This window comes from Dasypus novemcinctus, chromosome 17 (assembly GCF_030445035.2).
Source record: "Dasypus novemcinctus isolate mDasNov1 chromosome 17, mDasNov1.1.hap2, whole genome shotgun sequence".
In the NCBI taxonomy this organism is placed as follows: domain Eukaryota; kingdom Metazoa; phylum Chordata; class Mammalia; order Cingulata; family Dasypodidae; genus Dasypus; species Dasypus novemcinctus.
This window is the reverse complement of record NC_080689.1, coordinates 11,641,551-11,666,153: the sequence shown is the minus strand read 5'-3', so window position 1 is coordinate 11,666,153 and position 24,603 is coordinate 11,641,551. Positions and strand designations below refer to the sequence as shown.

Sequence of the window (24,603 nt, the reverse complement as noted above, 5' to 3'; positions counted from 1 at the left end):
TCACTTAACCTCTCCCAGGTCTCAATTTTCTCATCTGTAATTAGTCACACCACCAAGGTTGGCCTGGGGTAGAGGTAATTCTCATAAGAATGAAAGATGCTTCCATAACTCATGTATTGTCTAGCTAAAGCTTTTTATTTGCCTATTCTGCCCATCTATACCATTCAATCTAAGTAAGATCAGCATGCTTGGAAAGCAAGCCTGGGCTCGAGACCCACTTACTAGCCACTTTGAAGCCCTGGGATTACTCCTAGAAAAAATTCTGAAGTCTACTCTTGATATGAAAAATATATGCAGGGGTAAGCTGCTTGATAAATTACTAAGTGCTGTATAAATGGCAAGCTGTTACTTTTATGATGCTTATTTACGCAGGCTAACCTTGAGGTCATTCAGTCACCACAGGGTAAAAACAGGTCTCTTGTTCAGCTATCGAGCTGCTAAGAACCTGCTCCCTGCCTGCTGGTCACTGGAGCCAGCGCTCCAAATCCCAGCAAACTTTCCAGGCCAGTCTAATCTTAGGTAGATTATTGAGTATGACTAAGACACCTGCATAAGTCTACTTTGTGAAAAACAGGTGTGCTTTGGAAATGAGAGAACCCTAAACTGCAACAGCAATTCCGAAATCTTTAAGTCTCCTGCTGCCCCAGGATGGAAAATGATTCTTCCCTACTGGATTAGCCACATGGCTCCACTGAGGGAGGTGGCTTGGAATCAGCCTTTCCAAAATACACGTATTCTGTGTAGGCTTTCACTCAGGGATGACTCACGCTCCTGCTGCTTCAAACACTGCAAGAGCGTCTACTAATAAAATGATGCATACTTATTTTTTACATGTGTGAGGAATTAATTCATTCGTCCACTTAATACCTAAAACCTGATTTAATAAAGACTGCAAAATTGAACTAATTAAGGAAAATTCAAATTGCATTCTTCTCTATAACAGTTGTGTATGTTTCACTTTTAGTAATAACTCATCTTATAAATGGCTCAAGATTTTCTATGAGCATTGCCACAGTCACCTCCTGCCTGGACGTCCCCACACAAAGCTGGGCACTTCTACCATCCTCCCTCCAGCTCTATGGGTTACTCATTCAGGAGACACAGCACAGCACCCTGAGAGCTAGGACTGACGGCGGTTCACGGCAGTTCTGAGGCTGGGAGGAAACCTGAGAAAAGGTGAAAGAAAATTCACCATCCAGCGTGGGCCAACAAATTGGGAGGGCAGGGGATGGTTACTTGAGGTGTTATGGAGAGGAAAGCAACCTGTTACAAATCACTTCACCCCAAATCGTACCTGCTAGCTCTTAGGAATCGCAGTCTGGGCTCCTCCTCCATGCTTACGGTTGGTTCACTCCAGTCCTGCCTGCAGAGCCCCTTTTCTCTCTCTGCTTTAAGCCCAGTTTAAGCCTCTTTCCTGGGTCTTCCACATCTTCGTCACCCCTAATTCTTTCTCAGCCCTGCACAGACAATGCTGTGCCCCTGTTCAAAAAGCTTTAATTGGTCTTGATCACCCAGGCCAAGAAGCTCAGGCCTGTGGTCTATAGACGCCTCCTAAGTGCAATCCAAGCACCTGCTCAGGCTTCTCCCCCATCTCCAACACCCTCCCAGTGCTCCCAGTCTGGCTTGGAACCACACATGTAGCAGTCTTGATGCTCATCACTGTTGGGCTCCTAACTGGCCACCCTGGGACAAATGCAGGAGACACACCACTGGGGCAGGTGACCTCTGGCTCCAGATGCTGACAATGAGTTGGTCTGGGATGGCTGTGTGTGCCTTGGGAAAAAACCCTTCAGAGAAGGATTACTATTACCTTATAATCTGAACCATATATTTTTAGATAGCCCGAGTCAGTGCCTGACCAATGAGAAGAGAATGCATCTTTATGGCTGTAGTGGGATTCCACCAGCTTTCCGTAGCCTGGAGAGAAATCTCTGAAAAATGTTTCCCTGGGAACAGCTTTGCCATCTCAAAAAATTTATTACAACACCTAACCCACATGATTTTACAAGTCAAGCTGCAGTCTTCAGCTCAGACCACAGCCCAGGAATGCTCACTGCTGAGCTGAGAGCTGTGCAAAAGCTTTATGTCTGAGTCCCTCAAAATATCAACTGGACTCTGCCAACGGAAATAGTTCTGCACAATCGCTCCTTGTTATCTGTGGGAAAATACTCTGACTATTCATGATCATAAGTTCCTATGAGAGGAGATCCAGTACATAAATGTTTTGCCCATGTGAAAGTAAGGGCTTATATTGTTTTATTCAACTATCAATTGTTAAAGGCAAGGAAAGGTTACCATCCTCTTCCTAACAGAGAGATCTTTTTTGTTCTATTGAAGTCTCTAACAAAGCATTACATGCAATAAAATGAAATTGACCGACAATCCCAACTCAGCAAATGAGTACCAGAAAGCAGGAAGGAACTCTACAGTAAACTGGGGCATAAGCACATGTTTATAACACTGGGTCTTAGAGACCACCCAAGGTTTGCTGGGGAGTCCAGTGCTACTTTATTCCAAACCGGGTGTCTGTCAGCGATCTTACCGTACATTCAGGCATTAGATGAATTCTTGTAACAGTAAAAACTACAAAGGTACATGATACCATGAGCAGCTAATAGAAACTCAATATATGCAGGGCACTTTTCAAGGCTGAGCACAGACCATTTCTGCTGGCACAGAAAAAAGTAGTTTTGAAATCATATTGCAATTCTGATGGCACATGATCCACAGTCACTTAAACAGGAAATCTGTGAACACTTTGGCTCTAATCTAAAATTTTTAGTAACAGAAACTAGTAGAAGGCAAGAGAGGCTGCTGACAGTTTAATCACCTTCCTTGCTGACAGTGATGCCATCATCTACAGGCTTTTAATGTAGGGTAGGATTTAGAGAAATAAAATGTCACCCCATGATGATTTGTTGTCTGGGGGTGTCTCCCCTTCTATATGATACTGCTCAATAGGGTAACGGGAAACTAAGGCTGAGATTATAGGGTCCTTCTTTACCCAACAAAAGCAAGGTTTCAGGTAAACATAATAAACATATCAAAATATAAACAAGGATAAACAAAAATGGGGTGGGATTCTGATAATGGGGGCTCCATTATAGGGGATAAAAGAATCTTTTGAGGATCCCCAAAAGATCCTTTGGATGATGAATATCTGCCACTACTAATACATACGAATCTTCAAAATAAAATTTTATTCATATTTTCAAAAACACATAATGCTTGGTACAAGAGTTTCCAAGGAAATGTGTGACTGAATTTAGATGAAAGCCTGGAGGAGAGATGTCATTCCACAAAAGAGGAACAAAATTCACTCAGTGCAGCTCCAGAGGGCAAAGTAAGAGCCAATGGGAGGACGTTAAAGAAACGCAAAATCTGATTCTATTTAAGGAAGAACTTTCTAACAATCTGTGTTCTCCAAAAATGGAATTGGCTGACTCTAAAAGTAGCAGTGTTCCAGCAGAGGCTGGGTGGCCACCTGTCACGGCTGGGGGAGTGGGCCTGGCAGTCGGCGCAACCGAGTCAGGCTCATCTCATCCAAGAGTCTGGGAGTGCAGGAACAGGTCTAATTGATCATAGCTCATCAGGAAAATCAATTACACTGGATAAAAGAGGCAGTTAATAGCTCAATTTGAGGCTCTGTTGTCTTTTCTCCTTTTAAAACTGAAGGGAAAAAAATGACAACTTAAGTTATTAAAAGGAATCTCTAGATTATCCAGGGTGCTTGCCTTGCCTTATGCTATTCTCTGCCAATTTCTGGGCATTTCATGCTTACTAGAATCTTGAGAATACCAAAAACAAAGGGGGGTGGGCAAGAAATTGGAAAAAATAAAAATTAAGTCAGAGCAATCTTTAAAGGATTTATCTAGTCCTGTTGTCCTCATTTCTTTACCACAGTTAGTTAAGAATTTTAAGCATGGGATTCAGGGTTTATTTCAAGTGACATACTTTGATGCAGGGGGGAGGGAGAGGGAAGATAAAGATGATACTGGTTAGTGGGAAAAGAACCAGACTGTCCATGGAAGATGCAATTTCTACATCAGGCTTAGAATCTATGCTAGCTGGTAACTTTGTCTGTTATATGTAGCTCTGAGTTGCAATTCTCTCTCCAAATCATGAAAATAACCTAATCCATGACACAAAAGTACCACCCAATAAATGGAGGCTCTGGAAAATTAACAGACTTTCAAGACTGCATGAAATGAAAGATTATGAATGCTGCAAACACCCACCAAGTTCCCTGTATAATTTTCAGTTTTTTCCACCTGTTTCCTACCCTCCCCAGACTACCTAAATGAAACAAATTTTCTCATTAGAAAGTTTTTTTAAAAAAGAGTAAATAAATGTGACATGGGTGACAATATTAAGTGCTAACAGACTTATTTCAGTGGCAAATTCTTAAGTGATAACCAGCAGTCTCAGGGACAACCAACCCTACACTCTTATGAGAGGGAAAAAATAACTTTTTAAAATGTCAGCTCAGCAGAATTCATTCTTCAGAAAAACCCTCACAATGATTTTCCCAGATAACCTGTAGAAGTAACGTTGCAAAGTGTGCTACCTATAAAACCCCAAGACTGGATCCCAGTAACTCCACATAACTTGGGTTGGCCTTTCCCATTCCGATACCAGGGCAACGAGGAGGAGAAAGAGGCACCAGGGAAGAAAGCCTGGCAACCAGGTGCCTGAAATAAGCTCCCGGCAGCCTTCACTTCACTGCAGTGACCCCAGGTGGCCTCTGACGTCACCCTGCTGCCCGTCCCAACAGCCACTTAGGACACACTGTCCAGGACAGGGATGAAGCATTATTAACTTGAGAGAGGCTGGAAGTGTTTTAGCTACCTCCTTTCCTATACATCAAGGCCAAGTGCACAGGGTTTTTGAAAGAGAGGGGAAGATTTGATGGCCGAGCTCTTGACATTTTGTGTGCTGGTAATTCCATTTCGGGGTCCTCTTGAATTTGGATGCCAGGAGACAGAAACATGTGCACGGATGCAAAACACATGAAGTGTCAAATTACATGTGACTACCAATGCTAGGAAGTGGCCACCGTGATATGGCTCTATCCTGATTTCTGAATTTTCAGAGATTTAAAAAAAAAAAAAAAAAGACCGCTAGAAAGATGTCAACTTTTAAAACAGATCTTAATGTGTTAAGAGGGAATAAACTAAAAAGATGAACTACCCCCACGCGCCCCTTAAAAAGCACAAGGCTGCGTCCCTCCACGCCGGGAAACAGTTTGGCTTTATAACCTGGATCCCAGCGAACAGGAACAGGGCCACTCACCCAGCGTGTCTTTGAGATTCTTAACGAGGGAGCCTTTCTTCAAGCTGTTCTTTCTTTCCACGTAATTGGACGGCACGTAGCCCGTCTTGTTGGCCGCGTTCCGCACCCGCCACCACGTCTTGGAGTCGTCGAGCAGCCACAGGCGCTCATTCTTCTTGATGTCCAGTTCCTGATCCTGCTGGGCCGTGTAATCCCACTTTGCTATAACAATAACTTCTTCTGTCATTTTTCATGGAGTCCTTCTGCCAGCAAAACATTTGGAGAGGCTCGTTAGAGAATTAAACACCGATCCTGAGCATCAACTTGAAAAGTCACACATTTACAGTTTTTATTACGATGACGCAACCAGTTTCCTCCTGGATCGTGAAACACTCCACCTTAAAATGATCTCCTTTCCACAAGCTGTAGTGTGCTGTTTAGAAACAGGAACCTTATAAAAGAAATCCTACATTGCTGCTAGTTTTACCTTGCGAATTCTGCATGCACTGCTAAGAATAAACACAAAATTTCAAAAGGTCCTAAAAATATTATAATTAAATGTGTTCATTTGATTAAGTCCTAATAGCTGCCATGTTGACATCCATTTTGGGGGGATAATGCTGAATTTTATGAACATATTTCATAAACACAACACACCCAAACTGCTCCTGTAAGTTAAAATAAAAATAATTGTAGTATTAAATGCAAAGTGGTATCCTGGATTGCATCCTGAAACAGAAAAATGATATGAGTGGCAACACTGATAAATCAAATAAAGTCTGGAGTCAAGTTGAGAATAACATCCCAAGGTTAATCTCTTAACTTTGACAAATGCACCAGGATGTTAAGTGAGACGCTCGTATAAGGGGGAGCTGAGTGAACGGTACACTGCAAATATGAAATTATTCCAAAATAAAAAGTTTATTAAAAAAATACAAATAAAGTATATTACATATCTAGGTAAGTCAACTTTTTAAATAATAAATAATAGTGAAAGTATACCCAAGAGACTAAAATGAACATAATAATCAACTGAGTTATCAACTATTTCAGCATGTCTTCTAGGTAGCAGGTGGGCCAGTATTCTTTTGGTTGAAAAATTCATCTTTCAACTGATTAAAAGTTTCCCGAAAGGAATAACAGAAAGATCCTTAACTAAAACGCCCTATGAGCCTGACAGAAAGGAATTCTCATTATTTTACAGGGGTAACTCAAGATTACATAGAGGACCGATATACATAAGTTCGTTGAAAACATGATGATTATTTTACAGAACATGACACTTTCTACGAGACAGACACTAAAGAAAATTATAAATAATACATGTTCTCCCCTTTCATTTATCAGCTTCCAAATTTAGAGATTAACAGGCCTTTGGAGAAGAAGGAAATGTTTAATAAATCTTATGCATAATGTATAAAATATCCAAAAAGAAATGCTCATTTCAAAACCAGAGACAATTTTGTTATCTACATACAGAAAATCTCAAGTCCATAACCACATATTTCACTGACCTGTCCTATGTTTTGAAAGTCATAAAGGCAGTTTTTCTTTTCTCAATAGTAGACAGAGGGCCTGCAGCAATAGCAAGCATGCAGCTTGAACATCGGCTTTGTCTCTTAGTTACACAATTTTAAAGAAAAACATCCCATGCACAAGACCAATGAAAAGCTAACCCAACAAAGCTATTTATTAATTTCCTGCCACATGAACAAGAGGTAAAGCAGCTGGCGGCCCACGGTCCACTGCAATGGTTCTTATACCTGACCACACATTAGTGTCACCTGGGCTATACCACTCCACAAATCAATGGGAATCCCTAGGGGTGAAGACCGGGCGTCCGTGGTTTTTTAAAGATCTCTAAACCGGGGGTTCTTACCAAGGGTCCGTGAGCTTGAATGGAAGTTCAAAAAAACCATGATTCTTGTGGGGATGTGTTGGTACAGGTGTGATCTATATATTAAATAATACACAGTATAGTGTGGACTTAGCAAGGGGTCTGTGAAACAAGCATATTGCATTTTTTCCCCCAAACTAAAGGGCCAATGGTATGTGTTTTTTTCATTTGTTTTGTTTTTTAAAGATTTCTTTTTTGTTTTTTTAAGACTTATTTATTTATTTATCCCCCCCCCCCCACCCAGTTGTCTGTTCTCTGTGTCTATTTGCTGCATCTTTCTTCTTTGTCCGCTTCTGTTGTTGTCGGCACGGGAATCTGTGTTTCTTTTTGTTGCGTCATCTTGTTGTGTCAGCTCTCCATGTGTGCAACGCCATTTCTGGGCAGGCTGCACTTTCTTTCATGCTGGGCGGCTTTCCTTATAGGGCGCACTCCTTGCGCGTGGGGCTCCCCTACGCGGGAGACAGCCCTGCATGGCAGGGCACTCCTTGCGCGCATCAGCACTGGGCATGGGCCAGCTCCACACCAGTCAAGGAGGCCCTGGGTTTGAACCGTGGACCTCCCATGTGGTAGATGGACACCCTAACCACTGGGCCAAGTCCGTTTCCCCCAATGGTACGTTTTGATCAACATCAAATGGAGATGAGATGGGGAAAAATACTGGTTCTGTGAAAATACCCTCTTTCTCCATTAGTGGCATGCTCATTCAGCTCTTACCTTTATGTTCCACTAAGCTATTTTGCTCTGTTAAACAAAAAAAACACAACATAAAAAATCCTTGCATACCTTGATCAATTGGAGAATTTTAATGTTTCTCAATTATCATTGTAAAACCAAGGATAATTTTATAACTTTTTTGTACATAGCTATTACATATAGGGCAATGTGTCTTTAAGTAGGGATAAGTTCCTCTATGAATCCTAGATAGTTGCCCCTCAAGTCCAGCATCTTGTTGTTTATTTAAATAAATTTCCTGTTTAAATGAAGAAGAAAAAAAAAGAACACCTGCAGTTTAAAGAATTCTGACCAGCAATATGAGCAGAGGATCGCTGGCTGGAGAAAGCAGGTATCACTACTTGGAAAAGGCCCTGGGGCACCATGATACACACTGCCTTAAAAAACAGCACAAAGGGTAGTGGATGTGGCTCAAGCCACTAGGCTCCTATCTACCATATAGGAGGTCGAGGGTTCGATTCCCAGGGCCTCTTGGTGAAGGCACGCTGGCCCATGAGGCAAGCTGGACCATGCGGAGTGCTGGCCCACACAGGAATGCTAGCCCATGCGGAGAGCTGACGCAAGATGACACAACAAAAAGAGACACAGAGGAGAGAGTAAAGAGATACAGCGGACCAGGGAGCTGAGGTGGCGCAAGAAAATGACTGCCTTTATCCCACTCTGGAAGGTCCAGGATTGGTTCCTAGAGTTGCCTAATAAGAATGCAAGCAGACACAGAGGAACACACAGCGAATGGACACAGAGAGCAGACAATGGGGGGAGGGGGGAAATAAATTAAAAAAAAGAAAAAAAGAGCACAAAGCCACAGAACATCTCCTCATGCACTGAACTGTATATCTTAACGTTGTTAAAATGGGATATTTAGGTTGTATACATGTAACCAGAATAAAAATTTTAAAAACCCCACAGAACTGTATAGCACAGAGGGAAGCCTAATGTAAACTATGGACTCTACTTAATAGTTTGGTTGGAGTAATATTGTCTTATTCATTGTAACAAAGGTTCCCCTCTGATGCAAAATTTAATCATAGGGAAAACTCTGTGTAAGGGGGAAGAGAGCATATGGGAACTATACTTTTTCCATGATTTTCCTATAAACCTACTTTTATAGTAAAAAACAACCCATCTCCTCATGGATGCTTTTCTTGGGTAACAATCCAGACACTAGATCTGTACACTGAAATAAAAATGTAAATGTTCTGATTGCCAAGTATATGATGGGCACTTCACATGTGGCATATCAGTTTATTTAATCTTGGTAACACCCACCTATCAGGGAAATTCTATCCTTTAGGAGACCACAGATCACAAAGATTAAGTGACTTATTTAATGACAGGATTTGAGGCCAGCTCTGTGGACCCCCAAATCTATGCTCAATTTGCTCTTCCTGGGGGTAGGTGTGGTCTATATTTTGATAGGCTTATTCCAACCTGGAAAATCTATGATTCTAGGACAAGTGAGGATAAAAAGTTCCTATGCACCTAGGGAAGGACTAACTGTGCCTCAGCAATCCCAAAGGCCTGTAAACCTACCATATACATACCATGAATACAAACACTCCCAAAGTTCAGCCAGGCAACAATTGCCCCACACCAGACACCTTGCTTCACAAGTCCCCCAATCAGCAAGTCTCACTGGAGTTAAAGACAAGGGCTCCTTAAAAGTCAACCAATCCCCAGACTCTTCCACCTCTGAGAATCTCCAGATACCTGAAAAAAGCACTTCCCAAAACCCTCTGGAAGAGCAGTGCTTTTCTTTACTCAGGAGAATGACTTACAAACACACCTCTCCCATGACTGGCAAGCAACACCCTCTGCTCTTTGTCAGATACTGAGTTGTGGCCTCTCCTTCTAGACTCTTGGTCAGGTCCAGCCATTCACCGGAAGTATGGCGGTGGACTAATCACCTCCTCTCTCTGGGTCTGAATTTACTTGCCTGGAAAATGTTCTCTTCCAGCTCCCTCATTTCTGAAGCAGTCCACTAGCTGCAAGCCAGGGTTGCTGTCCTTATGCACCACAAAGTAAGTGGCTAAGAAGAGTCAATAAAAGACAAGTTGGGAGTGGATATTGCTCAAATGATTGGGAGACTGCTTCCCACATGGGAGGTCCCGGGTTCGGTCCCTGGTACCTCTTAAAAACAAAACAAAACAAAACCAAAAGACAAACAACAAGCAAAACAACAACAACAAAAAAACAACTCAGGGGAGCCAATGTGGCTCAATGGTTGAGCACTGACTTCCCACATACAAGGTCCCAGGTTCAATCCCTAGCTCCAGTAGCACACACACACAAAAAGTAAGTAAACGTATGAGAGACAGAAGGAGAGATGAAAGGAGGCAATGGGTGGCTGCCTGCCAAGTGGATGGTGCTGGCCTTATTTGCCCCGGGAGCTGAGAAGAAAGGACAGTTAACGCGGGCTTGGAGACAGGTGGAAGGGACAAGAATGCTGGTTAAGGTCTTGAAAGACTGGTAGGATCTGGAGAAGCCAGGGAGCCAGAGGAGGGGATTCCCAGTCAGAAAGGTGTAAGCAAGAATCAGATGAAAGAAATAATTGCTAAGCAAAAGAATGGAGACATACTCAAAAGAACAATTTAAAATAAACGGTTTACCTATTTGTGGATGTTTTCTTTTTTAAAGCCATTTCACTAAGAAGTATTCTATCAGAAAATTCAATTTGCTTTCTGGCTAAGGTATCCCTGGTCCTCTCCAAACATCACTCTGTGTCCCTGCAGTCGTTTGACCTTTCTTCTGTTTGCCAACGCAGGAGGGAAAGGTGGGCTGGAACCTTTGCTGGACGACCTTGCATGTTGAGCAAGTTTAGATTCCACCCCTTACGTAGGTCTTGGGAAATCGTTTCTTAGGAGCTCAATAGGGAGGATATGCTACCCTCAAAACGTCGTTTGCTGTGCCATGCAGGATGAAGTGCAAAGTTAAGAGGCTGGATCTAGATTATTTCACAATAAAACTAGACGCACCAACAAAAGAAAGTCTGAAAAGTACATTAAGAAACTACTTGAGGGAAGCAGACTTGACCCAATGGATAGGGCATCCGTCTACCACATGGGAGATCCGCGGTTCAAACCCCGGGCCTCCTTGACCCGTGTGGAGCTGGCCCATGTGCAGTGCTGATGTGCACAAGGAGCACACCCCGTAAGCAGAGCCAACCAGCAGTAAAGAAAGTGCAGCCTGCCCCAGAACGGTGCCGCACACCCGGAGACCTAACACAGCAAGATGACGCAACAAAAAGAAACACAGATTCCCGGTGCCGCTGATAAGGATAAACGTGGTCACAGAAGAACACACAGTGAATGGACACAGAGAGCAGACAACTGGGGGGTGGGAGGGAAGAGAAAGAAATAAATAAAAAATAAATCTTAAAAAAAAAAAAAAAAAGAAACTACTTGAAATTTGAAGTCAGAGAGGAGTTCTAACTTAGCCTAAGATAGAATCATAGAGGTCATGTCAACAGAATAATGCGCATTTCTCTCAGTCCCTCATGTACCTGCAAATATAACAAATTAGGTTGTACACTCAGGTCTGAGCCTGCAGAGAACAGTCACATACTTGACAGTACATACTCGGATCATGCCTTATATTAATAACACATCATGGTACTCCTCTAAAATAAAACATAGTGAGAACCCCAAGTTAGGTTGAATAAGAGGCCTTCTGCGTTTTCACATCTGAGAGTGGAGATTTGTTTTGTATTATTATTATTATTATTTTTTAAAGATTTATTTATTTATTTAATCCTCCCCCCCCCTCCCCCGGTTGTCTGTTCTTGGTGTCTATTTGCTGCGTCTTGTTTCCTTGTCCGCCTCTGTTGTCGTCAGCGGCACAGGAAGTGTGGGCGGCGCCATTCCTGGGCAGGCTGCTCTTTCTTTTCACGCTGGGCGGCTTTCCTCACGGGCGCACTCCTTGCGCGTGGGGCTCCCCCACGCGGGGGACACCCCTGCGTGGCACGGCACTCCTTGCGCGCATCAGCACTGCACATGGCCAGCTCCACACGGGTCAAGGAGGCCCGGGGCTTGAACCGCGGACCTCCCATATGGTAGACGGACGCCCTAACCACTGGGCCAAAGTCCGTTTCCCTGTATTATTATTTTGAAAAGCCAAATAACATATAAAAACTTTCTCCTACAATAATCATCCATACTGTTCCCAGACTCTGTTTCCTTTCTAAAAACAATCCTGTTAAAATAAGTGCATTCTGCTGTCTTACTTACTGCTTATAATAGCCAGTTGTTCCTACAACACCCAAAAATGGTCACCCAAGCTGGACCACTTGGTCACGACAGCGAATGGAAGACGTGAATCAAAGTCGGGCATCCTAAGCTTGGCGGAACCATTTGTGTGACTTTGGATCCACCTTGGGCTCCAGCTTACATCATAAAATGGAAATGAGAAGAAAGGGAGCCATGAAGGGGGAAGCTGGAAAAGGCAAGAAAATGGATTCTTTCTAGAGTGTCCAGAAGGTATGCAGCCCTGCCAACACCATATTCTTAGTCCCATGAGACCTGTGTGGAACTTCTAAGCTCCAGAACTGTAAGATTAAATAACTTCTGCTATGTTAAGCCACTAAGTCTGTGGCACCTTGCTACAGCAGCAAAGGAAACTAATACTATGAGTAATCACACTAAGGTCAGTCCAAAAAAAAAAAAAAAGGGAATACAGTCTATAGTCCCCATTTACCCTTTTATTACAGTGCTCTCCCCATCCCCTTGGTGCATATTTACAAATACTTTTAAATGGTGTATTTGTCTTAAGGAGATCTATTCAAGAGAGTCTCCTAGGCAACTAAAATACCTTATAAATTCTTATTAAAATTTCAAGTTGTTTTGTAGATGAAAGACTTGCGAGGTGTCAACTAATTTGGCAGGAACTGGCAGGAACCTGTGGTATCCTGGGGGGGGACAGAAAGGGGAGTTGGTGGCTTTTTACAGGCAATATCTCTAATTATAGCTAAAATCCTTCAACTTTATTACACAATATAGATTCTAGTGGCTGTTCTAACTCTCAACAAGTCAATTAAGTTGAGACAAGAGTCAAGGTTGGTCTATTTTTCTAAGACACACAAATACACTATAGGTAAAACAGAAAATGAATACAGCTGGGCTCAATGTGCCTTTTTTATATACAGAGGTGGAGATGCCAAATGCCATTCAAATAGTTGAGGGGCGGATGGGTACCGGATGAGCAACTAACATTTTGCATTGGCACAGTTCTGACACGTATCAGCTCATCAAACCTTTAGCAACCCTATGAAATATGTATTATCTACAGACATTTTTTAAATGATTAAACCAGGGCTTAGAGATATTAAATAGCTTACCCAAATTCACAAAACTAGAAAGGCGCTGAGCTAGGATTCAAGCCCATTAGAACTGCCTTCTCACGAACGCCCGTGCTTTATCTGTTACTTTCGACGGCCTGGTAGTGTCAGTTTGTAGTAGAATTTTGCTGCATGGTTAAAAAAAAATCTCAAGGGCAAAGGAGATGCTGATAAACAAGAGCTGAATTTTAATTTCATTTCGATAAGGTGGTAAGAGAACATACCGGGGAAAACAGCAGTATCTCCCGATCTTCCAGGTGCGCTTTGGTAAGGGTCTTATTTGTTTGGCTTTTAAGGAAGGTTGAGACTAGCTGAAAGCAAGAGTTTCCTGATTTTGAAGCTAAGGGCTGAAGAGCTCAGGTGGCTGCCCTCTCCCGTGGCCTGGGGGCAGGTCCCTCCTGTGCTGCTCCCACCGCGCTGGACGTTGCCGGGCAGAGGCCTGGCATCAGGAAGGCAGCGGCCGTTACCTTTGGGCTACGGGCTATGCTTGAGACGGCCTTTTCTATGAGGCGATTTCTAATTGTGGCCACCTAAGCAATCCACGTCTGTGAACAGAGATGCCTAACGCTGGCACTACTCACTGGCTCACCTCGGGGAAAGCTGCTTCACGAGTTCCATGGGGTTAGAGTTTCTATGAGGATTCAATGAGACATTCCATAGGAAGTACTTAACACCGTGCCTGACCCCTGGCCTGTGCTCAGTAAGATAAGGAATTACTGTTTTATCCACACCCACTTGTAGTCTTGAATCACAAAACCCACTGGACTGCAATGTGGCTAATACGATTATGAGTGCCACTTAAAAATAGAGAAAACTTACAAGAACAAAGAGATAGATGTGCTAAAGCACAAAGGCAGTACCCAAGGCTGTGATCCCATCATCCTGTGAACTCCACACAGAAATAAAGACCCAGTGGGCCCTGGGCACGCCCCCAGCAGCCACGGTTCTGGATGATACTTCTCATTCCTTCCGTGAGCAAACTGGTCATGAATGAGCAGGCCCTGCTAATGCTGCTGCTGGGGCTTAAATGAACAATAGCTTGTATTCAGCACAAAGAGATGTACCTAAGTTATCACCAAAACATAAATATAAAGTCTTTACTGGTATTCATTCCACAGAATCGGCAGGGTTCTCGCGCATCGACTTCTCCAGCTCTTTGGAGCTCTTTGGCTGCCTGCTCCTCTCGAGCCATGCCGGCATCCCCTGGGCCTGCCTGTTCTCTCACAGCCCCCAAACCCGCCAGGCGCATCCACTGTTTACTACTGCCTGTGTGGCCCTTGTTTCCAGAACTCTACTTTTAGGGCTGGTGGCTTCCCTGGGATATACAAGTCCAACTCCAAGTGCTTGCTGGAAATGTTCCCCCAAACCCCAGAGTGATTACAACAAAGCAGCAAAAGTTCAAGCACACAATATAACACATTTTTTTTAGTGAACCTTCTTTTATATTATCCTCAACAGGATTTGTTAGCAGATGGGAATTATTACTGTAAAGAAAAATTTATACTTAGTAATGAGTGGTAAGTTTTCCACTGTACCCTCCCAACATTTCTTCCCCCTCCCACGAAATATCTCCTATTAATTCAGCCTACTGCCAGGAGCAGACTCCCCCCAAATTAAATCAAATAGAAAGATCTTCAAGTGTGAATTTATCAACCAGTTTTTCAGAGTTAATCACTGAACAAATTTTACCACGTAAAGTGCTTGGACATGATCAGCAATCCAAGACTAGATAACAAGTCGACACAACTCATTAGTGTCTGGGAAATTTTATAGAAACATAATTGGTGACACAGCTACTTCAGCTGGGAACTGGAAAATACTATTTTACACGTAATTTACCACTCAAGCCATGACAGCGTATACATTTTGCTAACCTTTCTAGGCTTCCTCCTGGGTGTCAAGCATTCATCACACTGGGAACAAGACTGTGAATGTTAACTGATACCCAATTATCATCATTTTTCAGACATCGTCAACTGAATAATACAATGCTAATATAAAACAAATAAAATTCCAAATAACTATGCTGGACTTTGAATTGACACTGCTGTACATGGAAACAGATGACATGATAGAAATAGGGTGCTGGGAAAAATACTGGCAATGGAAAATACCCTGTAAAGAAAGCATCTATGAAAATGAACGGTGATACCCTTGGCTAAAATTACACTATCTTTTTTTCTAAAAAAGATTTATTTTTTATTTATTTCTTCCCCCTCACGCCCCGCTCCCCCTGTTGTCTGCTTTCTGTGTCCATTCGCTGGGTGTTCTTCTGTGTCTGCTTGTATTGTCTGTCATTAGGCGGCTCAGGGACCCGATCCTGGGACCTTCTGGAGTGGGAGAGAGGCAATTACTCTCTCCCTGTTCTGCTACGTCTTATCTTCCCTCCTCTATGTCCTGTGTCTCTTGTGTCATCTTGCTGTGCCAGCTCTCCCCATTGGCCAGCATTCCTGTGCAGGGCAGCTTTTCCCATGCGAGGCAGCATGGATTCCACGCAGGGTGGCACTTCTGCACGAAGCTGCTTTCTCGCATGAGCCGGCACTCGCATGGGCCAGCTCGCTGCATGGGCCAGCTTGCCCTCACCAGGAGGCCCTGGGCCTCAAACCCTGGACCTCCTATATGGTAGACGGGAGCCCAACTGGTTGAGCCACATCCGTTTCCCACTTTTAGAGCACAAGACATCACGAAGTATTTCCAGATTATACAAACCCAATGCTTCAAAAGGAGACAAAGAGCAATCAATCATTATTTTTAGGACTTTTTTTTGTACAACCATAAAAGCAGTTTTAACTTTCATAACAAACATCTATTTCACAAACATAAACAAACATAAATGTCATGAGTTTCCTCAACTCTCACAAATGAATTCGGCTCCATTGATCAATACTTGACCTTTTGGTCCCTACCATCTTATTCCTGATTCCCTGTCTAATTTTGAAACATGCAAGGCTGAAGCAAGAAGGAGAGTAATTTTAAAAGACCATGCTTACTCCCTGGGTCTCATAATGCTCAAATGTGCCTAGGCTTCCAAACCCGTTGTATTTACGCAGATTATGCCTGTGTTCCTAAGTGTTAAAAGTTTTAGCTTTTTCTAAGTGTATCTGGCACGTGTGGACAGGAGCCCTCACCCCCCACATTCAGGACGGAGCCCGGTCCAGGGTGACCTGGGCATGTTCTGGGTTTAACCAACAATTAGACACCACTACAAACGGATTTGGAAAGGAAGATGCTAAAGTGCATTTATTCTAAATGGACCATTCCTTTAAAGAAAGCCTTCCTATCAGTTGAGACAAAAAACAATGAGGATATAAAGATTTTTATCATCTGTGGCTTACTTTTTTTTTTTAACTTTATTTTGTAGACTAGTTCTAGATTATCAGAAGAATTACAAAGATAATGCAGACCCTTCCCATATACTCCATACACTGAGTCAATACTGGTACATGATTATTAACTAAGTCCACACTTTATTCAGATTTCCTTAGTGTCTCCCTAATGTCATTTTTTCTGTCCCAGGAGCCCACATTACACTTCCTCACATCCCCTGAGGCTCCTCTTGGCCACCACAGTCCCTCAGACTCTTCTTTTTTTGAGGATAGTGACAGTTTTGAGGACTGGTCAGGGGTTTTGTCCCTTGGTGGGATTTGTCTGATGTCTCCTTGTAAGTAGATGGGAGCGATGGGTCCTTGGGAGGGAGGCCCCGGGGTAAAGTGCTCTTCTCATCCCACCACAGCAAAACACCACTTTTCACTGCTGGAGCTGACCCTGGCCAGCTGGGGCGTGGCCACCAACTCCTTCACACTTACTCTCTTCTCCTTTTCCATACTGAACCTTCTGGAAGGAAGACACTGCGCAGCCCACATTAAGGGGTGGGGAGTTAAGCTCCACCTTCTTGGGGACATAGCAGTTACATAAATTACCTGGAATTGTTCTGCACTGGAGCTTTGGTCCTTCATTTATTTGTATCGCTAGAGACAGACTTTTTTTTTTTTTACATTTTAGGTTATAATTCAATATTACTTTATTGCTCAAATTGTTCCAACTTCAGCTCTTGACAATGCAATCCATATCTGAGTATCCATCCCCCTTACCTTCTTGCTCTAAGGGAAACTAGGTGGTTTCCTGAGGATAGTGGTCCCCTGCAGTCCTCTCAGTGGTGGCTGCAGCTTCTCCCATGAAACCCACCACCACCACATACCACCACTACCACCACGCACCACCATCACCACATACCACTACCACCACGTATCACCACCACATACCACCACCACCACCACATACCACCACCACCACCATGTACTACCACCACCACATACCACCATGTACCACCACCACCACCACCATCACCACAGGGGCTGAAGTGAAGTAGGTAGACTTCTTGCTCCCCCTTGCTTCATCTTGACTGTAGCTGTTCCATCTTCCCTCCATCTCAGACCATCAGACACTGCCACCTGACCCCTTTCTTGTAAACGTCATCAATCATGCTTCTGGAAACAGCCTCTCAATTACTGGAGATTAGTAACAGACTTATTAGCATCTCCTCCTACTGCTGTGTCACTCATTATTCCCGGTGATTTCAATATCTGGGTAGATAATCCATTCTTTGTTGGAGCGTCTAGGTTCCTTGACCACCACTCCTCCACCCCAATTTAGCCATAACCCCTCCACACACACTGTCATGTCTTCAATGATGTCATCTCCAACTGTACTCCTCCGTAATCTCAATTTCAAATACCCTGCGCTCTTAAGATTTCCACACCTATCTTCCCAGCTTTCTTTCCTAGTTCCCCTGACCCAACTCCAACCCCATAGAGACCCACAATCCAGCAACCCTGCTATTTTCTCAGTGTTCAGCAGCACCTTCTTTGTACTCACTTCCCACCTTCCCCAGCTCAGCGACTACTACCCACTTTGACCTTCACTGACACCTGTGTGCACCAACAACTTCTTAACATCTCTCAGTCACACCCCAACCCTGGTTGAATCCACTTCCCCAACTCCGTCATACACCCCGGGGGACAGCCAAATCTGCAAGAGAAACACACATAACCCACTGGCTAGGACCACTGGCCTCAAGTAGGCCCTTAAGGCTGCCTGGTAACTTACTCAGTTTCTACCCCTCTCTGAGGGGTATTTTTCATAACCTATCTTCTCTGCATTCTAACATTTCTCACCTTTTCTCAATCTCAATGTGAAAAAGAGAAGCAATCAGAAGATACGTCTACACCTGCCGAGGCCTAGAAAAACTCTGCCATCCCTTTGGTTACCAGGGTTGAGCTGGTTTTGGCTTCCCTGAGCCCCATCCTCCTCTGTGCACCAAACCCTACTCCCTACAAACACCTCATAAGGAAACCTGCTCCTACAATTCTTCTTTCTACTTTGTCAGGAATATTTCCTCTTTTCCAGATCATTCCTTTTAGTACAAAACATGCCATACTCTTCCTTTGCCCCTCACCCACACCAGCTACCACCGGTGGCTCCTTCTCAACGACATGCTTTTCTAGAGTCATCCAGTCTCACCATCTCCTCTCCACTCTCATGCCCCATTTTCTCTCTAATACATTTTAATTGGCTTTTCTCTCTACCACCTTGCCAGATCCAATGGTCTTCACCCTACCTGAATTTTCAGTGACAGCTGACACTGTTGATCAGCCCTTCTTTGGAACAGGGCCTTCACTTGACTTCTTGGAGATAATACAACCCTGCTTTCCCTCCTCCTTCACTGACTAGTCCTTCTAAGTCTCCTTGCTGGCTCCTATCTGCACTTCTGACTTTTAGATACAGGAGTACTGAGGCCATCAGTGGGCCTTTAATCTGTCTTCTCTCATGCCCTAGAAGAGTCTATCCATGCTTTTTGCTTTAAATACCATCTATACGCAGACTGCTCACAAATGTAGGTTTCCATCCCTGTTCTATCCCCTAAACTCCAGAACTTATACCCAAATGCCTACTGAACCATGCCATCTGGATGTCTAAGGTGAATCTCAAACATAACATGTCCATAACGGAACTCTTGATTCTTTTCACCAAAAACTAAACCAAACAAAAAGCTCCTGTGCTTTGCACAGTGTTTCCTTCTGAGTAAATGATACACATCAGACAACCACTCACCCAATGCTGAAGACAAAATCTGAACCATCTCTTCTCCCTTACATCCCATCCAATTCATTAGCAAACTCTGAGGCTCTCTTTCAAAATGTCTCAAATCCAACCATTTCTCTCCACTTCCACTCCCCACCCTGGTCCAAGTCAGCAATCACCTCCGCCTGGCTGTCACTGTCTCCTAACTGGGCTCGCTATTATCACCCCCTCCCTATTCCCAACCTATCTCCCTTATAGCAGGTGGTGGGCTGCCTTAAAAACTGAAGGCAGTTTATTCCACTTCTCTGTTTTAAACCCCACTGTGAATTCCCATCATACTAGAATAAAACACAAAACGTTTATCATGGCTCAAAAAAGCTTGGCCTTGGGCTTCTTCTCTAAATTCATATCTTGCTACGCTCCCTTTGCTAGTCCTCAAAGCAACTCCTGTCTTGGGGCTTTCGCACTGGTTCCCACTACCTGGCACACTCTTCTCTGATACCTGCACAGCCAGTGCCTCACTTCGTAGTGAGGCCCCTTGGTGGCCTCTGTTCAAATGGCACCGCCCTTGTTCCTCTCCCCTTCCCTCATATCCCACCCTCTGATTAAAGCCAACTCTGCAACAAGCCACACCCTAACTGCCTAACCCCTCACTGTTGTTTTTCCATGGCCCTTACTGGTACTTCATACATACATATATGTATTTATTTATTGTCCATTTTCCCTCCCAGAATAAAATTCCTTGAAGACAAGGACTTTTATCTCCTTGTAAACTCAGTCCTTAGGAAGGCACCTAGCACACATATATACTCAGCAAATATTTCAAGCAGTGAGTGAATGAATGCCTGCTACCACCATATTCAACACGTGACGAACAAGATGTTTATAGGCTACTGCATACTATACTGAAGTCCTGGTCTGCAGGTGGATTCAAATTTAAGATGCATCATTTAAAACAATCCTGTCTTTTTAATATATTCGTGATTATTCCACACAATAGGGCTCTTTACTCATAGGATGGAAACTATTAAAGAACTGCAATTAAAACTTTTGAATTTAAGACTATACATTTACTTTGAGTGAAAGGGTGAAATACATGGAATACAAATATTCATAAAATGCAGCTCAGTGATGAAGAGTGAATTTTTCAATTCTTTCTAGTAACTATTATGAAAAGGGTAGCAACAAATGTATGAAAGACAAAACTTCACAAAATACAATAGCACATTCATTACTAAGAATGCACACCCTAAAACTAGATTATATAGTTGGCAAAGATAATTTAAGTACTTTTTTAAAAAAGTCCAGTCTTTTAAAATTTTGAATTTATCTTTATCAATTCCAAAATTAAATTTAAAAATAAGGTGTTGAACACTGCAATGTGTATGGCCCTTTCAGTGCATTCATGGGACCAAAAGATTCTCCTGTTACACAAAAATAGCAGTATCCATCTGCACAGTAAAAGACTCTGTGTTCTACTGAAACAGAAACTCTGGCTTAGCATTACCAGTTTCAATTGCCACTGTTCATAGATCAAAAATAAGATAAAATAAAAACTACAATGCAAAAAGAAAAAAAAATCTGAAAAAATGGACAAGAGACAGTCATTTCACAAACAGGCAGCACAAATGGTGAATTAACATAAATATTCAACCTCATTCATAATCTGAAACTACAGTAAAATAACATTTTACACTTGATTGGTAAAAATTAAACAGTTTGATAATGTAAGAAACAGGAGGGCAATGAAGCGATGGGAATCATCATATTCTGCTAGAGAGAGTAAAAAGGAATACTGCTTTAGAAAACAAGTTGAATCAAATTCTCTTGTAAAACAGAACACTAACATAATCTACAATCTGGCAATTCCATCCCTAGACTATACCATCGAGAAACTTGTCCACTTGCACAACAGTGTTCAGAGTAGCACTGTTTATAAGTTAACAAAGAAATAAAAAAATAACCCAACCAGGAGGCGGACTTGGCCCAGCGGTTAGGGCGTCCACATGGGAGGTCCGTGGTTCAAACCCCAGGCCTCCTTGACCTGTGTGGAGCTGGCCCATGTGCAGTGCTGATGTGCACAAGGAGTGCTGTGCCATGCAGGGGTGTCCCCGTATAGGGGAGCCCCACGCGCAAAGAGTGTGTCCCCCAAGGAGAGGCGGCCAGCATGAAAAAAACTGCAGCCTGCCCAGGAATGGTGCCACACACACGGAGAGCTGACACAACAAGATGACACAACAAAAAGAAACACAGATTCCCGTGCTGCTGACAACAACAGAAGCGGACAAAGAAGATGCAGCAAATAGACACAGAGAACAGACAACTGGGGTGGGGGTGGGGGGGAGGCGAGAGAAAAAAAAAATAACCCAACCAACAGAAGGGATAAATTGGTAAAACAGTCATACAATTTAGGATAATGCAACAGTGAAAATGAACAAATTCTAGCTCCCCATGATCACACAGATGACTCTTAGAAACAAAGCCTGAATGGGGGGAGAGAATGGGGAACAACAGCGAAAGGCCGACACACTACAAGCTTCCATTTTTATTAAGTCCTACGACAAGCAAAACTAAATAGCAGTGCTTAGGCTTACAGATGTGTAGGATGAAACCAATTTTTAAAAGCAAAGGACTGAATGAGTAAATAAATAAATCGGGAAGGAGAGACAACTACCCCGTGCAGATGTATAAATAACGCAAATACTCTGTCCTCAAGAGAAGTGTAACAGCTGCTCCTTAGCATGGGCTGCACATATGGTAACTTCCTTCCTAAGGTTATGGTCTGCAAAGGGAAAGAATGAATCACTTTTACAGTGGAGGAACCTGGCAAACGCTGGCGGCCAGGGTCCAGCAGCACGAAGTCCTGTTGATGAGACGGTCCCTGGGTGTGAGGTGAGAAGCATGGCACTTTACTTCTCTAACCAGAGGGAAACCACAAGGCAAGTCCCAACTGAGGGAAACAACACCTGACGAGTCCTCCTCAAAATTGCCAACATCCTCAAAAACAAGGAAAGTCTGAGAAACCGTCACAGCCAAAAGGTGCCTAAGTAGACACTGCAACTGAAAGGAATGTGATATCTCAGATGGGATCCTGACACAGAAAAAGGACATTTGGTCAAAAACTAAGGAAATGTGGGGAAGTGGATGTGGCTCAACGGATAGAGCATCTGCCTACCATATAGGAGGTACAGGGGTTCGATATCCAGGGCCTCCTGACTCGTGTGATGAGCTGGCCCATTTGCAGTGCTGTGGCACTTATGGAGTGCCGTGCCACACAGGGATGCCCCCGCGTAAGGATGCCCCCTGCATAAGGAGTGGCCCCTACACAAGGAGAGCTGCCCTGTGCAAAACAGTACCCCGCCCGGGAGTGGTACCACCCACACAGAGCTGATGCAGCAAAATGATGCAACAAAAAGAGACACAGGGAAGCGGACTTGGCCCAGTGGTTAGGGCGTCCGTCTACCACATGGGAGGTCCGCGGTTCAAACCCCAAGCCTCCTTGACCTGTGTGGAGCTGGCCCATGTGCAGTGCTGATGTGCGCAAGGAGTTCCCTGCCATGCAGGGGTGTCCCCCACGCGCAAGGAGTGCGCCCCGTAAGGAGAAGCCGCCCAGCGCGAAAGAAAGGGCAGCCTGCCCAGGAATGGCGCTGCACACACTTCCCGTGCCGCTGACGACAACAGAAGCGGACAAAGAAACAAGACGCAGCAAATAGACACAGAGAACAGACAACGGGGGGGGGGGGGGGGGGGTTAAATAAATAAAATAAATCTTTAAAAAAAAAAAGAGACACAGATCCCCAGTGTCACCTGATGAGAATATAAGTGGACACAGGAGAACACACAGCAAATGGACACAGAGAGAAGACAACGGGGTGTGGGGGAAATATACATAAAGTTTTAAAAAAAAGTATTAAAAAAAAAAGTAAGGAACTGTGAATAAAGTATGGACTTTAGTTATTAGTAACACATCAGTACAGCTTCATCAACTGAAAAATATGTACTACACCAATGTTACTAAGATGTTAATATTAATAGTGGGGAAAACTGGGTGTAGGGTATAAGAAAACTCTCTGTACTATCATCAAAATAATTCTGTAAATCTAAATCCTTTCCAAAATTAAAAGTTTATTTTTTTTAGAGAAAGGAAGGGAACAATGAATATTGAGACAGAGGTGACCTCTCAGGAGAGGGGGCAATGGAATGAGATGAGGTGGAGAAGACTCACTTCCAGTGCTGATAAGTTCTGGTATTTAAATTAGGAGGTGGGATGAGGGATATCTGTTTTACTATTAAGCCTCATAACTATATTAATGGCACCTGAATATACTGTACCTATAAATAGCACATGCAAAACTTGAAAAAGGATCCACAGAGACCTAGCGGAAAGGCAGGAGGCCTCAGTCTCAGGGAGATGGAGTATGTGAACTTGGAAGCTGATCTCTAGTTTCCACCAAAAGATGACATCTGGGGCAGTGGCCACTCCCTTCCTATGGGTGCAGCCAAAAAGATCACGAATAATGGCAATTTCTCAGACACAGCACTTTCTAAGTGGCAGCTCACACACACGCGGCACCTCAGTTCATTTGCACAACAGCCCAAAGGGAAGGCGCTCTTCTGCCAATTCACAAGCAAAGATGCCGAGGTCAGGCCACTGGAGACCTGCTCAAGATGCAGGCCAGCCAGGACCACCAAGACCTCACCCTGGTTTGTGCACATGTGTGCATATCCACGAGAAGAGCAATTCCATTTGCCAGCAGCTGACGTTACTTGTAGAGCCTTCGACGGTTGTCAGTCTTGTTTCTTAGGTTTAAGGATCAAATACTGCACTCCAGATCAGTCTGCCGTGTATGTGTTCTGCCATGGGGATTTATGTAACTGTAGCCTTCTTCTGGTCACTGCACCGTCTTTATATTTTATTTCAATTTGGTCAGCATTAATTAGTTACAGGGTAAATTACTGTGGAATATAATTGCATGTGAAAACAAAAAATGTAGGGCTAAGCCCAAATTAGGACACAGGGAAATTGACTGATAAGAAAACATATTCTGGGAAGCGGACTTGGCCCAGTGGTTAGGGCGTCTGTCTACCACATGGGAGGTCCGCGGTTCAAACCCTGGGCCTCCTTGATCCGTGTGGAGATGGCCCACGCGCAGTGCTGATGCACTCTGCCACACAGGGGTGTCCCTACGTAAGGGAGCCCCACACGCAAGGAGTGCACCCCGTAAGGAGAGCCGCCCAGAGCGAAAAAAACTGCAGGCTGCCCAAGAATGGTGCCGCGCACATGGAGAGC

The 24,603-nt window shown here is 43.7% G+C and overlaps 1 protein-coding gene across 6 annotated transcripts in view; it reads right to left on the bottom strand.

Moving 5' to 3' along the window:
* The window catches only part of NCK2 (NCK adaptor protein 2), a 146,673-nt gene that overhangs the window by 35,341 nt on the left and 86,729 nt on the right, over positions 1-24,603 (bottom strand). For 5 of the 6 annotated variants that reach the window (XM_058278282.2, XM_071208745.1, XM_058278286.2 and 2 more), the window contains one exon: positions 5,293-5,534. In XM_058278282.2, coding sequence (XP_058134265.1) covers positions 5,293-5,518 — 226 coding nt within the window. In that variant the 5' untranslated portion in view covers positions 5,519-5,534. The remainder of the gene's footprint in view (positions 1-5,292; positions 5,535-24,603) is intronic. The other variant, XM_058278283.2, reaches the window with a different exon arrangement.